The sequence below is a fragment of the Polypterus senegalus genome, chromosome 8 (genome assembly GCF_016835505.1).
Source record: "Polypterus senegalus isolate Bchr_013 chromosome 8, ASM1683550v1, whole genome shotgun sequence".
NCBI lineage: Eukaryota > Metazoa > Chordata > Cladistia > Polypteriformes > Polypteridae > Polypterus > Polypterus senegalus.
This window is the reverse complement of record NC_053161.1, coordinates 189,486,753-189,509,898: the sequence shown is the minus strand read 5'-3', so window position 1 is coordinate 189,509,898 and position 23,146 is coordinate 189,486,753. Positions and strand designations below refer to the sequence as shown.

At 42.8% G+C, this 23,146-nt stretch overlaps 1 protein-coding gene and 1 long non-coding RNA gene across 2 annotated transcripts in view; both read right to left on the bottom strand.

Moving 5' to 3' along the window:
* Window positions 1–3,089: 3,089 nt before the first annotated feature.
* Window positions 3,090–6,447, bottom strand: LOC120534537. Its single transcript, XR_005634789.1, has 2 exons — window positions 6,406–6,447; window positions 3,090–3,327 (listed from the first exon to the last, which is right to left on the bottom strand). It is a non-coding gene; the product is annotated as an uncharacterized LOC120534537 (long non-coding RNA).
* A 1,450-nt stretch (window positions 6,448–7,897) lies between these two features.
* LOC120534775 (NACHT, LRR and PYD domains-containing protein 3-like) overlaps window positions 7,898–23,146 on the bottom strand; it is a 104,267-nt gene continuing 89,018 nt past the window's right edge. The window contains exon 7 of the mRNA XM_039762355.1: window positions 7,898–7,925. Coding sequence (XP_039618289.1) covers window positions 7,898–7,925 — 28 coding nt within the window. The remainder of the gene's footprint in view (window positions 7,926–23,146) is intronic.

Sequence of the window (23,146 nt, the reverse complement as noted above, 5' to 3'; positions counted from 1 at the left end):
GCATTGCTTTGATTTGTACTTCCTGAAGTAGTCAGGAAATCCCATTTTAAAATTTTCAAACTCATTTTATTTAGTGTCTGAAATAACATGACAATATAATAACTAAGTTAATTACAGTAAAAATGACATTTGTATTGTTGACAATGAGCTTGTAGTTTACCACACTGATGTGCTTCTTCAAAGCCCACATCCACATTTGTCTCTTTTTTAATATAAGTTTGTAACTCAGTCCACAATGTGACATCACCTGAAGAAATGCTGAACAGTTTTAGGATCAAACATCACAAACATGATGTGGATTCATTTTAAATCTCTGGAGCTCATCTCTGTTCTTTACATTTCATAAATGTGATGAATTCCCTGCACTGTTTACTCTTATTTGTTATTGAGTTTGTATTTATTACGTATCGTTCACGTTTTGTTCTCCACATATAAAATTCCAGGACACTGTAACAGTGAGGATGTGCTCATCTAGCAGGGAAGATCTTAAAAATCGCTCAACACGTCCACAACTCAAAATGTCTTCTCGCTGTGACTTACTGGCCCCCTGTACATTCCTTCAATGTTTCACAAAAGTGTCCACATGTCCACATGGGTCCCTGTTATTACTGCCAAATATGCCTCAAGATTAACAGAAATATTACATTTCCTGACAGACCCTTTATAATTATTTATGTCTGTTTGTACTCCAGCTATTATTTGACCCAATTATTACCATTTTTAACCCAAACTTCAGAAATCTGATTTTTTATTTTTAGGTATCCATTATTCCAAATAGTAAATCTATGAGATGAGTGGTCTTCCCTAAGTAACCCACCTCAGACTGACCCCCTCATGGCCCTGGGCTTTGTAGGCCTGTGCTGATGTCCAGTCTGTGAGGTCCAGCAGGAATGTCCTGGTGGGCCACCTGCACTTCACAGACGTGTCTTTTAGTTTCTGAAGTCTGCTGGTCTTTTTGGACATATTGGACATTTCACAATTACAGACTTGTCACTGATAGGCCAAGTTATAAGTCCATAGTCCGGCAGGAGCCAATGAATGTGAAGAGGGTAACGAGACTCACCTGTGCAGTCACCCATAACGGGAGGACATTGATGACTTTACTGTGTAGCAGACGTGTGTGTTGATGGCACGGTCATCACCAAGACTGTGAAGTGCCCTCCTGTTAATGAACTTGGTCACACATCACAAACAAAGTCTATAGAGCTGAAGACATGGAGGGCTAACTTGAGCAGCACAATAAAGTGAGAGATGTGTGGAGTTTTTAATAGCGGTGACCGGGTATAAGCAGTCGGGTGGACCACCAGTACAGGGGTCTGGAAAAGAGCTGAGCCTGACAGACACATTGTTTGAGTTGGGGTCTTCTTCACACTTCCTCATCAGCACGTCAATCCTCATCTGTCTCAGTGCTAAAAGACCACCACTTCTCACCCACCCAGCACACCTGGCTGTCACCACGATGCCCACTCTCTACATTCCCAATCCTTAGCACTCAAACTTAATCATATGGAGAGTCCACCCATTTCTGAGGGTCCTGTAGGGATAAGAGGAGCAGGTCTGTGAACATTGTAGTCAAACTGACACTAACAGCCTCGACAAACTAGAATGAGTCTCTTCATGTTGGACATTTAATTTGTGTCAGTCAGCATCATCTTTTGAAGGGAAGTTTTACCTAAAATCCTCACTCATTATGGTGGTCCAACACTGTCGTCATTCTCATCAGTGAAATAATCAGAGTCCACAATCTGTGACTCCTCATGACGTTTGCACTGCTGTCACTGTCTGTCATATTTACTGTCACCTCCTCACTTCTCCATCGTTGGACTCTTATTATCTTATTCACTTTACTCCTCTTTCTAGCAGAGGATGTCATCCATCTTCACATTCTGACACTTCATGGATCTGCTTGAACCACAACTGAGGCAGAGCGGTGTCTTCTTGTCCACAAAGATCTTCAGCCTTCTCAGTACAGAAGAGGGTGCAGATGGCCATCATGTCTCCTTCAAGGCTGCTGACTTTGGAAATCAAACTCTCAATTCCATTCTAATGTGACTCAGCTTTTCCTCTGTTTTACTTTAAAATGGCCACTTCTTTCTCTCCTCCATTACTGTCTACCTCTGTCCTATTTGCTCTTCTGTCCCCATCGCTCCCCTAACTCTAACCATCTTTCTCTTTGTAGCTCTTCTTCTTGCACCCTTGTTTGTCTCTCTGTCTCTTCTCCTCTGTCACACTCTAAGTCCATCTGTTCACACTCTGCTCTTGTCCAGCTTTCCTGGAGAAGCCCACCTTCAAGCTGACACTCCATTATCCAGGCCCTCAGTTATTTGACTCTCATCCCAGTTCCACTCCCTTTATTTCCCAGTTGTGTTTAGTGCTCTCCATTCCTCCATTTTCTGAACCCACTCAGTCGCTGGTCACTGGAGCCAGTCGACATCAGGTTCAACGCATGACATCCAACACTTTCTACACCAGCAGGTCTGAGTCTTCCTCATCTTTTCATTTTGCTCTCATTTCTTTTTAAATGGCTCACTTGTTCAGGCCACTGTTCTCTAAAGAGGACAAGAGTGGAAGTGACAGTGAGGTGACAAATAGGGAGTGACAAAGAAGACAGAGATCTGAGCCTTGTGTGTGTTAATGTGTCACAGAAGTCCAAAGAACCACATGGTAGAGTCTGTTCAGCCACAAACAGAAGATGACATGAATTGTGTGCAAATGAAGCAATGAACAAGGAGTGGAGCAGATACGGGTTCAAACAACACCACATGATGTTGAGGAGCAATAGGTTTATGAGGTTTCTGCTCAGATGGCCATCAGCTTGACCTGTGATGTCCCGGTGCCTGTCCAGAATTTTTCACCAATGCCAGGATTGGCCTCACCCGAAATCACCCACCAACATCACTGTCCACCTGTGTTTGCTCCTGCTGCCCCTCGGTGGGCTTTGTGACACCAGCTGGTTTCAGAGGACAATTCCACTGTGGATCTCTGACTGGTGAATCTCAGGATTTCTGGTCTGAACTTGTGGAATTTGGTGACCAGTTCAGGGTTACAGGGTGGAGAAACACAAGAGAGTTTATAAAAGAAGCACACAGTCTGAGAAGAAAACAAGGATAGTTTATTAAATGTGGAGGAAAACTGAGGAGATTATAAAAGAATAAAGAGAAGAATTTAGAAGGAGTGGAGAAGGGGCACCGTCACTGGGGTCAGTTGATCAGCATGTGTAGACTTCATCATAAGCTGACATTCACCTGCTGTCAAGTTCTGTTCAGCTCCTCCTGTAGTGACATCAGGTTCTTCTTCTCACTCTCACTGATCTCACTAGACAGCAACCTGTGAAGGACACGAGTGTGAGTTACAAACATAAGAGGACCCCATCTCACACACTGTACTATTACAGGGACACACCCACTCAGGTCAACTTCCCAGAATTCTCCTCAGTGTCCCATAGTCACATGACATGTGTGTCACCCTGCCTGTCACTCAGTTCACTGTCCAGTCAGGTCACCGTCTTCTGAAGGCCTTTTGGTTTCATCTCATCTCAGTGAAGACTGTTCTGGTTAAAGCCTGCCTTTCCTTGCTAGCTCCTCTTGTTGTTTCAATTATTCACTCGTCACTTTCCACGGAATTGTTCACCAGACTGTGAAAACTGCAGTGATTCACCCCTTACTGAAAAACCTGGGGCTGACCCTACTGACTTTAATAATTTTCGACCAATTTCTAATCTTCCTTTTATTTCAAAGGTTCTTGAACAAACTGTGGCTTCCCAACTATATCAGCATTTATCTGCTAACAGTTTATATGAACCATTCTAGTCAGGCTTTCGACGTTTTCACAGCACTGAGACGGTACTAATTAAGATCACTAATGATCTCTTAGATGCTGCAGACTCAGGTCCAATCACAATCCTTGTTCTTCTTGACCTCAGTGCTGCATTCGATACTGTCTGTCATTCCACCTTACTAAAAAGGTTATCTGCACTAGCTATTTCTCACATTCCGTTAACCTGGTTTAAGTCATATCTTACAGACTGAACTCAATTCATTCAGCTGGACACATGTACCTCCACTCTCACTCCCGTAGTATCTGGGGTTCCTCAAGGTTCTGTCCTCGGCCCCTTGCTGTTTATCATTTATCTGCTTCCTTTGGGTGTCATTTTTCGTAAATGGAAGATAAACTTTCATTGTTACGCAGATGATACCCAGTTATATATCTCAACTTCACCATCTGCATCGCTTCCACCATCCTCACTTACTGATTGCCTTGCTGAGATCAAGTCTTGGTTTTCTTCTAACGTCTTGCAATTGAACTCTCATAAAACTGAGGTATTTCTTATGGGCACGAAATCTGCAATTGCGAAGGCATCAAAGATTAATAGACAACACATCTGTTACCTGTACAGATCAGATAAAAAGCCTTGGTGTAATTCTGGACAGCACGTTGTCTTTTCAGTCTCACATCTGTTACTCAAGCAGCTTACTTCCACCTGCGAAACATTAATCGCCTCGTCCATCTTTGTCAAATCACTCTACTGCCATTTAGTCAACAGTTTGGTCACTGGACTATTGCAACTCACTTCTCTTTGGTCTGCCCCAAAAGTTACTACATAAACTTCAACTTGTTCAGAATGCGGCTGCTCGTATAATTACTAAAACACCCTACTCTGATCACATCACACCGTCATTCAGCAGCTTCATTGGCTGCCAATAAAGTTTAGGGTCAACTATAAAATTTTAGTCCTTACATATAAGGCTATTCATAATCTTGCCCCTACATATCTCTCACAGCTCCTACAAGTCACTAAACCCTCTCGCATGCTCAGATCCTCTTCTTCCATCAACTTAAATAATCCACCAGCACGTCATGTCATGATGGGATATCGAGCGTTAGCAGATCGGCACCCTCCTTATGGAACTCATTACCTGTCTACCTTAGGAACATGACTACCCTTCGCCAATTCCAGGCTAATCTTAAAACTCATCTGTTTAAAATTGCTGATTCACTGTAATTGTTACTGGTGTTGTTTTATTTGGATTTTACATTTTAAGTTATTGAATGTTTAATTTTTATCTGATTGTACAGTGACCTTGAGTTTTTGAAAGGCGCTTCAAATAAAATGTATTATTATTATTATTGAAGATGTTCTAATCAGGTTGGGGTCCTCCGTGGCTCCTGCTGACAGTTTTCATTTTTTTATTATCCTACATTGTTTTACATTGTTTTTATTACTTGTTTAATTCTGCATTATCTGTTTTTTATTCTATTCAATTATTATTTAGTATCTCTGTGTGTGTCTTGCAGTTCTCTCATGTTTCTTATATTTTGTGGTTTGATCCCAAGACACAGGACCACCTGCCCCCAACTCTCTAAAGGCTGCGGCTCATTTGACTGCACTCTGGTGATTGGTGGTCTTTGTGAGTATTTTGCTCTTTTGTTTTAATTCTGATTATTGTCTTTGAACCTTTGGCTCTTGAGTTCAGATTCTCTTACAGTTTGTGCTTTTTGAATGTTGTTAGCTTTGGATTGCCTTTGGCAGCCCCTTTGGCTCTTTTGTTAATAAACCTCGTCTTTTATGAAGACCACTTGTGGACTTGTCTCTGCTCCAGCTGGAGTTTTCACGGTTCTCCCTCTGGTCAGACTCACTTCACGCCTCTGAGACTCTTTTTGATTTTATTTTGAATTTAAAAGCCTGAGCTCCTTTCTGAGGCCTAGTCAGGCCTGAAGCCTCCTGTTTGCCTGAGGTGGGCCTGCCTGGGATGACATTTGTTTGGTGGGCTATTCTAGAGGCCTCACCCCTTTGTTATATTGTGCTGTTAGAGCAATCACAACAGAAGGTGGTCTGTCCAGGTGACGTGGTGTTGACCCCTCTGTGGTCACTTCCTGTGTCCTGCTCTCTTAATTAATGTTCAGTCTCTCTCTTTATTATTTTCTTTCCCACTCCTCCTCACTCTCCTGTCTTCTCTCATTTTCTGTCCTCTTGTTTCTTCTTGTTGTCCCCTCACCACCCTGTCCACTGACATTGGCTCTTCTCTGTCTTGTTATTTCCAAGTGACCCCATAAACCTGCCCACCCTCTCCTCCTGTCCACTCTGCCTGCTGTCCTGATCCTGTCACCTCTCCTCCCTGTGTCCTTGTCCCTCTGTCTGTCCACCTTTTCTGCTCTTCTTTTCTCAGCTCATCTCACACTACTCCTCTTTCTTGTTCTCCTTCTGTCGTCTCTCATTATCTTTGTTGTCCTCCCTGTCTGTCACCTCCATCCAGCTCCACTTGTCCACTGCTCTTTGTCCTTCTCATCCCACTGCCTGTCCTTCTCCTTCCTTCAGTCAGTCCATGTGGTGTCCTGTGATCATTCCATCCATCAGGCCATCAGCTGTGACTTCATAACCCCACACACCTCACCCTGTTTACTCACCTCAGTGTCTTTAATTTACAGTTTGGAGTCTGCAGACCCTCATACAGCTGATGAGCTCCTGAATCCCCCAGGCTGTTGAATCTCAGGTCCAGTACAGTCAGCTGTGAGTGTGGAGAAGAGAGGACTGAGGAGAGATGAGGAACATTTGGAGGTGAAACGACATGAGCGCAGGCTGTGGAGATAAAGAAAGAGAAGTGAGGACATGAGGAGGGACAGACAGACAGACCACAGAGCTCAATGACTGCTGCCATTTTTACTTTTACTGAGCCCGTTTGAACCAGAGACCACCGCTGTTCTTATAAGTAGGCACCAAACACCTGAGAGGGTCTCCTGCTTTCATGTTGTACTGACAGGTGAGAAGTCATTGAAACGGACACACGGACATTAATATTGGAGATGAACCTCAAAGAAATGAGACTGACAGCGTCCTGCACTTGAGAGGCCACATGGACTTGTAGAAGGTGACAATGGTGGGGTGACAAAGTGGGATTTCTTTGTGTCATTCAGGACTCAGGATGTGGAGACATTTTGTCTGATTTGTAGGACATCATGCAAAGACAACATTCTGGTCACTGCAGAGCTTAACACTCAGCTGTTTGTCATGATGGACTCTCCTCACGTCACAGTAATTAGATGATGACGATGACACTCTGTTGGTTTAAAAGGACAAACACTGAGTGATGACACAATGGACATGGAGGACGACTGAAATGTGACACTTATGTCCTCAGCCACTCAGACCTCACATACTGACTGGTGACACTGACCAGCTGACCTTTGCACTAAACACCTCAGTGGTGCTGAGCTCAGTTTTCTTATTCCTTCTACTAATTTGTAATAAAGCAGGAGGATGAACTTCAAATGGACTGTCAGAGTTCCAAAGTCCAGTCCAGTGGGCACAGAGGTGGTGGACTGTGAAGAGACCCCATGACTGCTGACACTGCTGTCCATTCTCAGCTCTGCCTATAAGTGATTTGATCAAAATGACGGCAATGGAAATCAGCAGCACTTTATCAGCTGACTTCACAGGACGTGTGGGGGTTACAGGAGTGACATGTTTGTGTCCTCACCATTTGAATTTGTCACAACACAATCATTTCTTTATGTCCTGCCTTTTCAATGAAGGCTCATTTATAAAAGTCAGGACAGGCCAGTGGACATTAAAGGGGTTGGACTAAAGATGGTGGGGTCTTTACAAGCTTTTACAAATAATACCAGAAATATTCAAACAAAATGTTAAAAATGTTAAAATCAATGGACTTGGGTTCAAATTATGAGTGTACAGCAAAGGCCATCTGTCACACAGACTTCACACATTGGTAAGGCATCATCTCATTTGACAAGGACAGGAGACAAATGAAGAACAAGAGCAGCACAGTCACAGTGTCAGGTGCCAGACCTGTCAGTAGTCATTACTTTTAATAATCTCTCATTTATAAAAAAAAAAATTTTGGGATAAGAGATGAGACGTGACTTTCTCAGAGAGACACTTTCACGTCCTGGGAGATGAGTCTTTGGGCCTGAAATAAAAGACAAAGAGTAGATGACAAAGTATAACATCGTAAAGAATTCAAAACATTGGCGTGATACACATACAGAGCAGGTTAGATACAATGGAAGTACGATAATTGAAAGTCTCAAAAAACTATAGTAAAGATTGTATTAACACAAACAAATGGAAATTATTACTTGGTGAAATAACAGAACAGCGAAACGATATTGAATATATTGTTCAGATTTAAACTTTAAGTTGGAGACTAATAGATCGTCTAATTCATGTTGCCATCAGGGAAAAAGTCGTGTTTCTTCCCAATGAAGAGGTGTATCCACGAGAATTAAAAGAGTTGTTTGGTGAAAGTGAAATCCACATCTGCTGTCACGGTTGCACAGATACACATGAGATTTTAGAGACAGAAATATTATTCAAACACTTCAAACAAACATAAGTCTCTTTCAGGAGTGAATCGAGCTCTGTGTGTAGTCGGAGAGGACAGTTCCGTCTCTCAAATAAAAGAATAGAAAATCTTCCTCTTAGGGGCACGCCTTGAGAGTGGGACCCCACAGGAGCAAAGGATGTCTATGGGAGAACAGAGACAAGGCAGTGAGACAAAGGACAGCTGCTGTACAGGCTTTTAAATATATTGAAGTGCCACGCGAGATGCAGATTGCATGGCATGGCAGGAGCAAGCCAGCAGCTGATCGAGCAAAGAGGAGGTAAAAGAAAACTGTATTTTTTCCTATTGTATCACCATTTAAGAGGGGTTTTGGAGGAGTGCCCACGTCTCCAAGGGGTATGTTCAGCCCCTCTTCGTAATCCAGTGGCAAAGACGCAAAGTGGCTGGCATGTAGCACAGGCCTTGGTGAGTGAAACAAGCAGAGCGTGAAGCCCCTAGTAATAATAATATCCATTACTGGTGGCCTTGTGATAAAGGAAGTTCTTTCCAAGGTGACAGATCAAATGTTTCATCTCCCACTCACTTTTTCCACGATATCTTAATGTCTGCCAAGTCACCATCAGCCAAAACTGCAGGTCCCCAAGTCCTCTGCTCTGCTCAGCTCTGCCCTCTGGTGGTGACACCCTGTCACTGCTCTGCTTCTATTTATTTCCAGCTCTCAGTTCTCCCTTTTTCTTCTTCTCCATTCCCATCTCCTTTCCCTTCTCCCCTCCCTCCTGTTTCCCATAATGCTGTGTGTCTCTGCTAACCAGTCAGTCGTTTGTTCATTCAGGTGAGTGACGTTTCTGATGTTTGTTTAGCACAAATCTCTGATTTCAGACTCACATTCAATCATCTGTCAATGGACAGTCACAGTTTATACTTCAGTCGCAATCTTCTACCATCTTTAGTTACCCAGCTTTGCTGATCCCACATCCATTGTGGTCTCATCATCCTCTTCATAGCTGAGAAGAGCAGACCTCACCGTACACTTTAAAGTCTGATGTTTTTTCGTGTTCAGAGATGATGCTCTTCACAGTACTTTTATAAAAAGCTGATATTTGAGTGTCTGTGTGTGTTCTGTTGTCTTGAACACGTCTAGCTATCCTCTTCTCACCCCTCTCATTAACTGCAGTGTTTTCACCATAAGTACTGCCAATTAGCTTGTATTTTCATTCTGTGTAGCCTGAGGCTATATAACGGTGACAATCCCATGATGGCTGCTCATGCTCAGATGCTGGAACTCCCTGATCAGACATGGACAGTCACGTGAGGTCAAGTCACTAATATCACATAATTTGGTTATTCAATCCACAGTTAGACTCCTGACTAAGTCTGCATGCTCTTCTGTGCTGAATGGCCGACAAATCATTGGCCCTTTGGAGGAGCAGGCAACTTACTTAATGAAGGAGTGTACCTAATAAAGAGGCCATATAGTCTGCGTGTGGAGTTAAACTGAAGTAATCAGTACAATTGTACAAAAATAAGAGAATCCTCTGGTGTGTTAATGTTTTACTATTTTTACTGTCGACTAGCATTTACCAGATGGAGCCTGGGTGGAAAGGCTTAACAGGGGTCTTCAATGCACACCTGACTTTGGACTGACACAACTATTGAATGAATACAAGTATTTAATACATTTTCTGAGAAAATCAGCACAATTGGTCTTGTGGATTACAAGTAAATTAAAAATCAGAATTCAAACATCTTTTCCGCTACACCCTGGATGAAAGTTTGACATGATGTCTTCCCTTAAGGGAATTTTTGGACAATCACGATCAGTAATTTTGGATGTTGCTACAGACAAAAGATTATTACGTATTAGTAATTAATTGTGTGTCTTCTACAAGACAATGAAAACATTTTACTTTTATCTTTTTTTCTCACAGAATCAATGTGGCAGAGCACTTTTGTAACATGAGCGAAAAAATAAAATTTTTAAACACATTGACACATTGTTCAGGAAAACATGTGGAATGAAATAAATCCAGAGGTGATTTAATACAAACAACACAAAATCAGCTGTAAAACGCCATTATTGTTTTTAGGAGCCTAAAAGAGATATCGGTACAAATGTGTCAGATGAAGCATCTAAAGACAGTATAACAAAATTGACTCCAGACAGTCACAAAGGTTTCGGGCAGCTACCCGTATAATATGTTCCTGGCTGCAAAAGGTTTGCAATGTTTACAAAACAGAGTCCAAAACAGAACTGCTCAATTGGAGGTAAGATGGCGGTTTTAAAAGCTGGGAGAGTAAATGAGGTCATCCAGGTTTGGACCAGAAGTGACATCTTCATGACCGGAAGTGACGTCATCAGTAGTACCGAACCTGATGGGATTTCCGAGAACTGTCTGCAAGAGACTGAGAGAGACAGTCATCACACTCTGCCACCCCTGGTCTGGCATAGTATTACCATTACTTAAGCCCTTTAGCTGCCTCCTAATCGCACGTGTGTGACAAGGACCCCAGCCCAGACCGCCGGTGGGCGTCCCTGCACCGAGAAGTCGTGAAAACGAGAAGAGCATCAGCGTTGTAATGGAGGAAAACCCTACAATGAACAAGCAAATACTTATACGGTTGAAGATCAAGAAACCACCTGGTGACTCAAGGATTTGACTCCATGTGTAGGGCCATCCACTGTAAGGGTGCATGATCCGTCACGAGAGTGAATACCCGACTCGAGAGTACCTCAACTGTTTAAACACCCATTTAATTGCAACTGCTTCTCGTTCCACCGCCGCATACCTGGTTTCCCATTCTAAGAGTTTCCAGCTCAGGTACATGATGGGGTGTTCAATACCATCAACGTTTTGGCTCAGCACTGCACCCAGGCCTGTGTCTGAAGCGTCGGTCTGGAGAATGAAAGGAAGAGAAAAATTAGGAGCTTTCAACACTGGTGCTGACATAAGGGCCTGTTTTAAGTCACTAAATGTAGCCTTTGTCATATCATCCCATACCACATTATTCGAAGCCCTCTTCCTTGTTAAATTAGTCAAGGGCGGCGCTCTTTCTGAAAACTGGGGTACAAACCAGGGGTTCAAGTTCCACCTCAACTTTCTTTGCTTCAGGTAGTCGATAGGGACATTCTTGAGCGACAACACTAGGTTCGGTCACAATATCATGTGTAATCAGAGCGGTCCATCCCTGTTTCTTGCTCACAACCTCGTGGACGAAGAGTACAGCTGTTTCCTGCTCCTGTCTCTGTCTGGAATTTAGCTCTGGCCCGAAATTAAGGATGGCAGATTGAGTAAAGAATGAGCGGGGCTCAGCGGAGAAGGGATCTGGATCTCTTTCCTTCCATGGCTTCAGCAGGTTCACATGCTAAATCCACTCCCTCGGTCAATGATTGGGCTGTTTCACCAAATAATCGACGAGTCCTTTTCTCTCTTTAATTTCATAAGGTCCTTGCCAGTGGGCAATAATTTGGAATGAGAGGTTGGAACCAAGACCATCCCCAACTTGGAATTCTTGGAGGTGGTGCCATGGTCATAATATCGGGCCTGTGTTGCTTGCACTTCCTCCATGTGACTTTTAAGATCGGTCAAATTTTTCCAAATCTATTGCGTAATTGTGTGATATATTCCAATATGTTGGTAAGGGAAGGGCCTCTCCTTCCCGTCCTTCTTTAAACTATCCAATATTCCCTAGGTTGTCATCCATATATTAATTCAAATAGTGAGAATCCGTAGAGGCTTGTAGTACTTCCCAATATGCTGATCCCAGTTTCTCTCATCCTCACTGACCACCTTGCAAAGCATTTGTTTGAGAGCCTAATTAAACCTCTTTACGAGACCATCGGTTTGAAGATGATACACGGGTCCTTAAGTGCTTTATTTTAAGTAATTTGGTAGTTTCCCTGAACATTTCTGAGGTGAAAGGCATCCCTTGACCCATATGGACTTCTTAGATATGCCTACACGTGCAAAGACCCCCACTAATTCCCATGCGATTGCCTTAAATGTAGCTGAACGTAATGGAACAGCCTCAGGATATCGAGTAGTACAATCCACAAAGACTAATATGTACTTATGACCTCGGGCTGAGGTCTCCAGGGTCGTCGATATCAATCCCAATATGTTCAAAAGGGACATCAATCAAGGGAAGGGGAATGAGAGCGCAGCCCCTCCTAGGGATTTGCCGTAATTGACACTCAGGACAAGAGATACAAAAATGGCGAACCTCCTCATTAATTCTCGGCCAGTAAAATAGGATCTTAATTTGCTGTAGTTTTTGTGCCCAAATTGCCTCCCAGAAGTTGAGCATGTGCTAACTCACAGACCTGTGTCCGGTAGGTTCATGGGATTAGCAACAGTTTTCTCATGTTTCACTATTCGATATAACAGATTGTTTTCAATCACAAAGTGAGGACCCTGTGGCATTGGTTGATGAGTGCATTGGCCATTGACAAGCACGACTGCATTTTTAGCAAATTTCAGGAGTCATCATTCCACTGCTCCTGTTTGAAAGAAGCTGGCATTTCTTTAAACTGAAACTGTATTTCAGAGAGGGTCCAGTCTGATCTCAAGGGGCGGAGCATCATCCCAGCTCATCAAGGCGCGGGTTGATGACATATCTGCCTGCGATGGCCTAGGAATCTCCTCACCCCTTTCTTGGATTTCCACATCTCTCTCTGCCAGCTGATTACATTTCGTGAAGACAGCTTGAGTTGGGTCATCCCCATCTATAACTAGGCCTGAATTTATTTTCAGACCAGTCCCGACCAGAATCACTGGAAAGGTGGCGAAGGTTGGCCGCAATGGGGATTTTTCTTAGCAATCGTCCCTGACAGATGAAACACCAGGCGGTTTTGTATTATCTGATTTCTCAGTGTATACATGTTTAATACTGGTCTTTCCCTTTATCCATTGCCGCGGTAATGCATATCGGCAATAAACACTGGAGATGCTGCTGCTCTGAGTCAAAAGGGGCCTTGACTTTAAATCCATTAACGACTACAATACCAGTATGGGATAGCGTCGGGGGTTGGTAAGTGCACATAAACCGTTCCTCTCCTTCCACCTGCATTCCACCTCCTCTCCGGGCAGGTGGCGCGTCCGATGGCCTGGGAACTTCAAAACAGGCTTCAGAATACATGAAAGGGACTGGTTAAGGTGGACATAATCCGATGGAATCCACTAGGGGACCATTCTGCTCTCCCAGATTGTGAGGCTGATTTTATTTATTCGAGCTTACCGAGGAGCTCGCTCATGCTGCGGAAATTTCCCCATACGGGCTGGGCTAAGTTAGCGGGGAGGCTCTTTAATAGTAAAAACAGGCCACCTGCTGCACTATTTGAAAATGTTCAGCTCAACTGGCCTTAGTCATTGTGCCACTTGCTCCCACAGAGCCTCCGCCTGATCGTGGAGTTTCTTTTGGGAGTTATACTCCCAAGTCATTAATTTTTTAGCCTGCTGGTCTGGGGACAGCCCATTTTTCTCTAAAGGTTTTAACCTCAATGGCTCAGCTCTCTCCTCCAAGAGAATATAATGAGTCCCCTTCATTTCATCCCGGGACCAGCCCACATCTGTTAGTCTCCTCCATATTCCCCCTGTGGTTATATTTTAGCCCGGGTTTATATATAGGAAGTGAAGCCTGCTCTGATTACACCTGACTGCCAGACTAGCTCCCCACCCAGAAATTCGGCCCCGGTACTTTCCCACCTGGGTATTTTTCAGGTCCTGTCCCTTTTCTTCAGGGTATACTGCATCTACGAGACTGTAACAAAATTGACTCCAGCCAGTCACAAAGGTTTGAGGAAGCCACCCTTATAATATGTTCCTGGCTGACAAAGGTTTTAAAAACAGAGTCCAAAACAGAACTGATCGAGTGGAGGTAAGATGGCGGTTTTAAAGGTAGGGAAAAGAAATTAGGCCATCCAGGTCAGAACCGGAAGTGATGTCTTCAAGACCGGATGTGACATCATCAGTGCGCCAGAAGTGAAATTATCAGTGGTGCCGGAACCTGATGGGATTTCCTGAGAATGGTCTGCAAGAGTCTGAGAGAGACAGTTCAGCACACTCTGCCACCCCCTGGTCTGGCATAGTATTACCATTACTTAAGCCCTTTAGTTGCCTCCTAATCGCATGTGTGTGGCAATAGATAAAATGAAGACATTAGAATTGTGACATGTTGTAAAATGTAGTGCCAAATCCTGACATGAACATCGTCAGATCTCCTTCTCAGCCTGTGTGAGGGTGAGAATCTTTTTGGTTTGTCTTTCGCATTATCTGCTATATTCCTGTCTAACAGCCTTTTAGCCTCCCTAATATCCTTCATAATGGTTGACCTCATGTTCTCATATGCCTTATGATTCACTTTGGAGTTACTAGTCTTATACACCTTATTTTTTTGTTTTTTTCCTTGGCAACTTCTTTGTTAACTCTATTTTTAACCCACAGCAGATTAAAAAAAAAAAATTCCTATTATTTCCAATTTTAGGTATGTACCTGTCCTACATTGTATGTAAAACATATTTAAACCTGTTCCACTGATCCTCGACTGACTTCACATTTAAAAGTTTATCCAAGTCTATCCTTTTTAGACTTGCGGCATCTGCTCAGAATTAGCCCTATCAAAGTTAAACTTATCAATTTTCATCCACACTCTTACAAAACACTGAAAATTATATTATAAACTCGTCAAAAAAATTAAAGGAACACTTTGAAAACACATCAGAACTCAATGGGAAACAAAATCCTGTTGGATATCTCTACTGATATGGACTGGTAATGTGTTAGGAACGAAAGAATGCCACATCGTTTGATGGAAATGAAAATGATCAACCAACAGAGGGCTGAATTCAAAGACACCCCGAAAATCAAAGTGAAAAAATGATGCGGAAGGCTAGTCCATTTTGCCGAAATTTCATTGCAGCAATTCCAAATCATACTTAGTAGTCTGTATGGCCCCCACGTGCTTGTATACATGCTTGACAACATGACCCGATGGATGGTGTATTGGGGGATCTCTTCCCAGATCTAGACCAGGGCATCACTGAGCTCCTGGACAGTCTGAGGTGCAACCTGGCGGCGTCGGATGGCCCAGAGGTGTTCTATTGGACTGAGTTCAGGCGAGTGTGGGGGTTAGTCAATGATATCAATTCTTTTATCCTCCAGGAACTGTCTGCATACTCTCACACTGCATGACGCCGGACATTGTCGTGCACCAGGAGGAACCCAGGAGCCACTGCACCTGCATAGGTTCTGACAATGGGTCCAAGGATTTCATCCCAATATTTAATGGCAGTCAAGGTGCTGTTGTCTAGCCTGTAAAGGTCTGTGCGTCCCTCCATAGATATGCCTCCCCAGATATACCATCACAGACCCACCCCACCAAACCGCTCATGCTGAACGATGTTACAGGCAGCATAACGTTCTCCATGGTCTCTCCAGGACCTTTCACATCTGCTCAGGGTGAACCTGCTCTCATATGTGAAAAGCACAGGATGCCAGCGGTGCACCTGCCAATTCTGGTATTCTATGGCAAATGCCAATCAAGCTCCACGGTGCAGAGAGCACAGGCTTCACTAGAGGACGTCGAGCCCTCAGGCCACCCTCATGAAGTCTGTTTCTGATTGTTTGGTCAGAGACATTCACACCAGTGGCCTACCTGCATGCTGGAGGTCATTTTGAAGGCTCTGGCAGTGCTCATCCTGTTCCTCTTTGCCCAAAGGAGCAGATACCTGTGGGTCCTGCTGATGGGTTAAGGACCTGCTACGAGGGGCCCTGTCCAGCTCTCCTCGAGTAACTGCCTCTCTGTCTCCTGGAATCTCCTCCATGCCCTTGAGACTGTGTTTGAATACTCAGCAAACCTTCTGGCAATGCAACATATTGATGTGCCATCCTGGAGAAGTTGGACTACCTGTGCCACCAAACTCTGTAGGGTCCAAGTATCGCCTCATGCTACCAGTAGTGACACTGACCATAGCCAAATGCAAAACGAGTGACAAAACAGATGAGGAGGGAAAAATGTCAGTGGCCTCCCTCCAGCTGTTAAACCATTCATTCCTGTTTTGGGGTCATCTCATTGTTGCCCCTCTAGTGCACCAAAGCAGCTGAAACTGATGAACAAGCCCCTCTGCTGCTTAACTGACCAGATCAATAGCCCAGAAGTTTCATAGACTTGATGCTATACTCTCATTCAAAAGTGTTCCTTTAATTTTTTTGAGCAGTATATTATGGTCACTTGACCCTAGTGGTTCAATCACCTCTACACCCTCAATTCTATCCTGATTATTACAAAATACTAAATCCACACAAGCTTCACCCTGCATTTGTGGTTTAAAATGCTGTGCTAAAAAACAGTCACTGATTATTTCTAAAAACTCCTGGGGCCTCATGTATAAACGGTGCGTACGCACAGAAATGTTGCGTAAGAACGTTTCCACGTTCAAATCGCGATGTAAAAATCTAAACTTGGCGTAAAGCCACACACATTTCGGCGGTACCTCATACCCTGTCAAATCGCAAGTTCTCCGCTCAGTTTTGCAGACTGGCGGCACCCAGTGTGAAAGCAATGCTACTGTTCCTGTGTGGTTTCCCTTTCTTTTTCAGATTCACATCCTTGACATGGCTTTATAAATACACTGAAATTAACTGCATATTGTTTATTAGTTTATAATTAATAATCTATAGTTTAGATTGTAATTAACCAGTAACAATATAATGGTCCACAGAATGGTCAAACTATTCTAAATACCATAACTGCTTTAACGTTGTTACTCTCACTTCTTCTTCTTCTTTCAGCTGCTCCTGTTAGGAGTTGCCACAGCGGATCATCTTTTTCCATATTTCTCTCACTGCACCACTCGGAGTATTTATATCACTGTATCTGAGTGTGAATCACAGCAGCAGCTGATTGGAAAGAGAATTATCAGTATACAGTATCAAGCACACGCTGTCTCAGCCATTCGCTATTGTAACTGGTCTCATCCGACCAATGCTTCAGAGCCTTTCCTGTACGGACCTCGCGGTTAACAAACAGTTTCATCCCAAGAACTTTAAATGCAGTCAATCAATTGCTCCTTGTAGAACTGTTTGTACTAATAAGTACAATCACCTCACTGTAAACTTGCACTACAGTTATAATATTGCACAACCTGAGCCACTTTATAAAGCGCGTATTTACATATGATGACGATATCATTTTAAAGATGAAATGCAGCAAAATATGTTTATTATATTATACAGATAAAACTTTAACTTCATTTAAATAATCTATATTTTTAATAATTAAACATGTGAGGACATGGTGCCGCAGTGCTAGCGAGGAGCTGGCACTCTGTTTACAGATCGTTCCTGCCTCGCACTGTATTCCTACTGGGACTGGCACGACACTGGAAGGATAGATGGATAGAATAAACATGTACTACGAAAATATTTCAGTGTTCCTTAAAAGAAGAATCAGCGTTCTAAGCTTACTGATGGCTTAACGTCTATTACAGAGCTGATTGTGTGGCAATTGGGTATTTGGAGGAAGAAAAGGAAGAACAGGAATTGGAGGTTAGTATGTTTGAGAGAGACAGTACTTCTGTAATAAAGCATTTCATCGCAGCTCGCACACGCCGCAGCAAGCATCTTCCATCGAGACATGAACAATCACTGCGCCACCATGTTCCCATGTTTAATAACATGCTTTAACTCCTACCATCATGAAATAATATCATGTATACTTCTCAGTATTTTAATTATTCAGGGAGTTATAATTTCACGAATGTAATGGATTCTGTGTCCTGACGGACAAAGAGAAAGCCCGTTTATGAAGCACATAGTGATTCACACACAGAGCACATAGAAGATCAAATAAAAACAAAGCATTAAACGTGCTACTTTAGTTACGATGGGATTTGAGAAACTAGTAAATTAAACGATTTTAAGATGAAGTTTATGGTGAAGGCGCGTTCACGAGCGTTACTTTTCACGCTGATCGGGATTTATGTATTGGAAGAACTCGGAAGTGGGCAAACACACAGATTTATGCATCTGGATTTTTCTGTGCGTTAGCACATTTCGGCTTTTGTGCTTACGTCATGTTATAGTGCGAATTCTACACACGGCATTATGCATGAGGCCCCTGCTCGTTTGCTCTGCCATTTGCAAGTTTATTCTATTTAATATAAATAATAAAATAATTAAAGTCTCCCATGACTATAATATCTCCCTGTAAATTTACATTTTTAAAGTTACTAAAAAGATGTGTGTTGAAATTACTGTGTGCATTGGGTGGTCTGTAACACACTCATAAAACAAGGCCTCTTTCCCTAATGCTTTCCAGGTGAAGCCACATGTCCTCACTAAGATAGGGCTCATCATCCAACTGAAGAGGACTTGAGTTTGACATAAACAGCAACCACCTCCTTTCTGTTCTGTCTATTCTTCCTCATGCATATCACTCTATGTTCTACTCATCCACTTCTTTGTTATTTAGCCAGGTTTCTGTTATTTCTTTAATATCTTAATAACTTTATGCTCTGCTACATACAGCTCCAATTCACTCCAATGTTTCATTTTTGATACTTCTAGCATTAAGGCAAGCTATTTTTAATTTGCTACTCATTCTACATTTAAATGTTTGCTTAGAATTTCCATTACTATGCATTTTTATTTTTACAGTATTGTTTGTTCCTCCATGTACATTTCTAAATCTAGCCTGTCCTAAACTCCCTTCCCTCCATTCCCTAGTTTAAACAATTCTCCACTAACCTACTCATACGCCTCCCCAACACATTGTTGCCCCTCTGGTTTAGATGTAACCCATCATGGCAGAACAAGTCCCATCTGTTTCAAAGAGTTTCAATACACCATAAATCTGTACCCTTTTATCCTACACCAAGATTTGAGCCACACATTAAGCCTTCTAATCTCCTCAGTCTTAACCTGGACTGGCACATGGCAGAACTTCAGAGAAGACTACCTTGTCAATTCTGCTCCTCAGCCTGGAATTTAACTCTTTAAATTTGTATTGCAGACTACCCTTATGTATGCAATTTGTTCTAGCATGGACAATGACAACTGCACCCCCCATTTTGACCAAGAGCCTATCCACCCTTCCAGGAAGGTTCCCCACCTGTGCACCGGAAGGCAACACACTATGTGAGACTCTCTGTCTCTGGAGCAAACCTGCACTTCAATCCCCATAATGATTGAGTCCCCAACTATCACTACCTTTCTCTTCCTGGGAATCGGTTTTGAGGTGGTCCGTTGGGGCTCCTTATACATATCTACCACCTCAGAATGTTGAGAGACAGCATCCACTTCCAATTTTGTGATTGATGCACCTAGGCAGTGTGCACCCTTACCTTGTGCCTTGTAACTGTGACCCCCCTATCTCTACCTGTCTGGTCTGGAGTCTCCTCTTGTGCCACCTTGGGGGTGCACACTATCTTTCTAAAGCAGTGTTTCCCAAACTCGGTCCTGGGGACCCCCGTGGCTGCAGGTTTTTCTTCCAACCAGATTCCTAATCAGTGACAACACCTGATAGCACTGATCTCATTTAATTAGCTGGTATTATTTTTCTTTTATTCTACATTCAGAAAAGCACAGCAGCATGATTTCTACATTTATAAGACATTTAGAAATATTTCTTCTTTTTCTATAGATTTAAATGCTTAACTCTCTTTTGTTGATTTCATTCTATTTTGCACTTTCTCTGTGCAGTTTTTCCTCTTTGTTGTATCTCATTAATGACAATTAAAAATGAGAAGAGCAGACACCCAGGCAAACAACACGGAATAATCAAAGGCTGAAACTACTTTAGCATCAAACCCACTAATTAGTAAATAATGGATTAATTAAACAATTAGAACGCCTAGAAAAGAAGAATGACAATCAAGGTAAAAAAAAAATAGATAGATAGATAGATAGATAGATAGATAGATAGATAGATAGATAGATAGATAGATAGATAGATAGATAGATAGATACTTTAGTGGATTCTCCATGATTGACAGGAGCCTGCTCAGTGCCGTCGCTCTGCCACAGATGTCAAACTGTCCAGCTCCGTGCCTACAATAGAGCCTGCCTTCCTCACCAGTTTGTCCAGGTGTGAGGTGTCCTTCTTCTTTATGCTGCCTCCCCAGCATACAACCCAGTAGAAGAGGGTGCTCGCCACAACCATTTCATAGAACATCTGCAGCATCTTATTGCAGATGTTGAAAGACATCAGCCTGCTAAGGAAATATAGTCTGCTCTGACCTCTCTTACACAGAGCATCAGTATTGGCAGTCCAGTCCAATTTATCATCCAGCTGCACTCCCAGGTATTTATAGGTCTGCACCCTCTGCACACAGTCACCTCTGATGATCACAGGGTCCATGAGGGGCCTGATCCTCTTAAAATCCACCACTAGCTCCTTGGTTTTGCTGGTGTTCAGGTGTAGGTGGTTTGAGTCGCACCATTTAACAAAGTCCTTGATAAGGTTCCTATACTCCTCTCCTGCCCACTCCTGATGCAGCCCACGATAGCAGTGTCGTCAGCGAACTTTTGCACGTGGCAGGACTCCGAGTTGTATTGGAAGTCCGATGTATGTTGGCTGAACAGGACCGGAGAAAGTCCAGTCCCCTGTGGTGCTCCTGTGCTGCTGACCACAATGTCAGACCGGCAGTTCCCGAGATGCACATACTGAGGTCTGTCTGTAAGATAGTCCACGATCCATGGCACCAGGTATGAATCTACTCCCATCTCTGTCAGCTTGTCCCTAAGGAGCAGAGGTTGGATGGTGTTGAAGGCGCTAGAGAAGTCCAGAAACATAATTCTTACAGCACCACTGCCTCTGTCCAAGTGGGAGAGGGATAGGTGTAGCATGTAGATAATGGCATCCTCCGCTCCCACCTTCTCCTGGTATGCGAACTGCAGAGGGTCAAGAGCATGGAGGAGCTGTGGCCTCAGGTGGTAAAGCAGCAGCCGCTCCATGGTCTTCATCATATGTGACATTAGAGTGACAGGCCGGAAGTCATTCAGCTCACTAGGACGTGATACCTTTGGGACTGGGGTGATACAAGATGTTTTCCAAAGCTGCGGGACTCTCCCCTGTTTCAGGCTCAGGGTCAAATATTGTTAAAAAGAAAAAAATACATTATTCCCATATAACTGGTGGTACATTATATGGGAATAATGTATTTAATATATTTTATCAAACTTAGTTTTCTAATTTCTATATTGTTCCCAAAACACAAAACTTGGGAAATAACACATCACTTAATTAGCCCAGGAGTCCAATTAAAAACAGAAGCTGGTTGGAACAAAAACCTGCTGCCACAGTGTGCCCCCAGGACCGAGGTTGGGAAACACTGCTCTAAAGGGCACCTGGGCCAGGTCTGCCAATTCTCTACTACAACGCAGGCCAGCCAATTCCTCCTCCAGTTTAGCAACCCTGAGCTCGAGGTGCTGGATCAGCTGGTATCTCCTGCAGATGTAGCCCTCATAGACAACTGGCACTTCCAAACCATCATCTAAAAAGTCCAACATCTAATAGGACTTGCATTGCACTGACCTCATTATTAAAATTTGACTTTGAATTACTAAAACTAAAAGTATTTTTTCTTTGTAAAATAAAATTAAATGATTTAACTTAAATGGTAGTTTATTCTTCATATTCAGATGACTAGTCAACTTGTTCATTAGCTAGTTAGTCAGTTAATTTGTCAGGCTTTTCTTAGTAGCTTTAGTTAATAACTTCTGGGGGGGTTGTCTTTTCGAGAGCAGTAAGTTTGTCAAGTTTGGTTTCTTTTGTGATTTGTTACTTGTGCATTGCTATACTTGTTTCTGTAAAATTATTAGTATTAGGTTTATTTAACTGAATACCTTTGCTTGTTTGCTAACTGATTGATTTAATCTGTTTAATCAACTCTCTCAACTGGGCTCAATCAGCTGCTCCTTCCTTTAAGAGACTTAAGGTCCCATCACACAAGTGTTAGGCCCTCGAGTGCAGCCCTACTGTGTAAAGACTGTGAGTCTATCTGTGAGAGGCCACTGAACAAGGACACCATGAAAGGAAAAAGACACTCATCTTTCACACAGGTACAGCTTTTGTCTTTCAATCTTTTTCCTTGGTGTGTGTCTACAATATGTTCATGTTGTTAACACCAGACATTTCTTTCATACCTATTGCAGAAGAAGAACAAAATATGACAATCTTTATCTGTTTATATCAAGCCACCTATTAAGACACCTTCTTCTCCTTTGACTTTTGGAGTTCCCAGTCTGGACTCAACAAAGTAGGCTTTACTCAAGTTTTCACCTCCAAAAGCTCCAGAAGGTGTCTGCAAGCACTTCCCTCCTGTTTCAACTTCACCAATACCTGCTATCACACTGTCTGGTGTGGAGGGACAGGTATCCTTGTGTCAAATTATTGGAGAGTCACTATTGTAAGTAATGTATGCAACTACACAACCTTTGAGTACAATGCAGTTACTAACCAGGTTTCCATCCAAGGAGTTTTTGCGAAAAAATATTTAGCGCTTCAAATTTTAGCTGATGGAAATGCTAATTATCGATAAAATGTTGTACATGTCGACATAATATTTTTCCATTTAACTTTAGTGCATAAATTCCATATCGATACTTCAGATGTCGCAAAAACTACATTGGAAACACTTTTTGTCGGAAAAAAAGGGCTTTAACGCAAATAAATGTTCACATGATACATTTTCATCACGTGCAATCAAAACGAGAATAGCGGAGCGGTTCGCATGGTCTGATGAAGAGACTCGTTATTTCTCGTGATGAGCCAATGCAGTAGCGGATAGGCTGGGTCTCCTGCTACTAAAAGGGGTACCTGAACTCCCTCCACATCAACTGTAGCCTGGG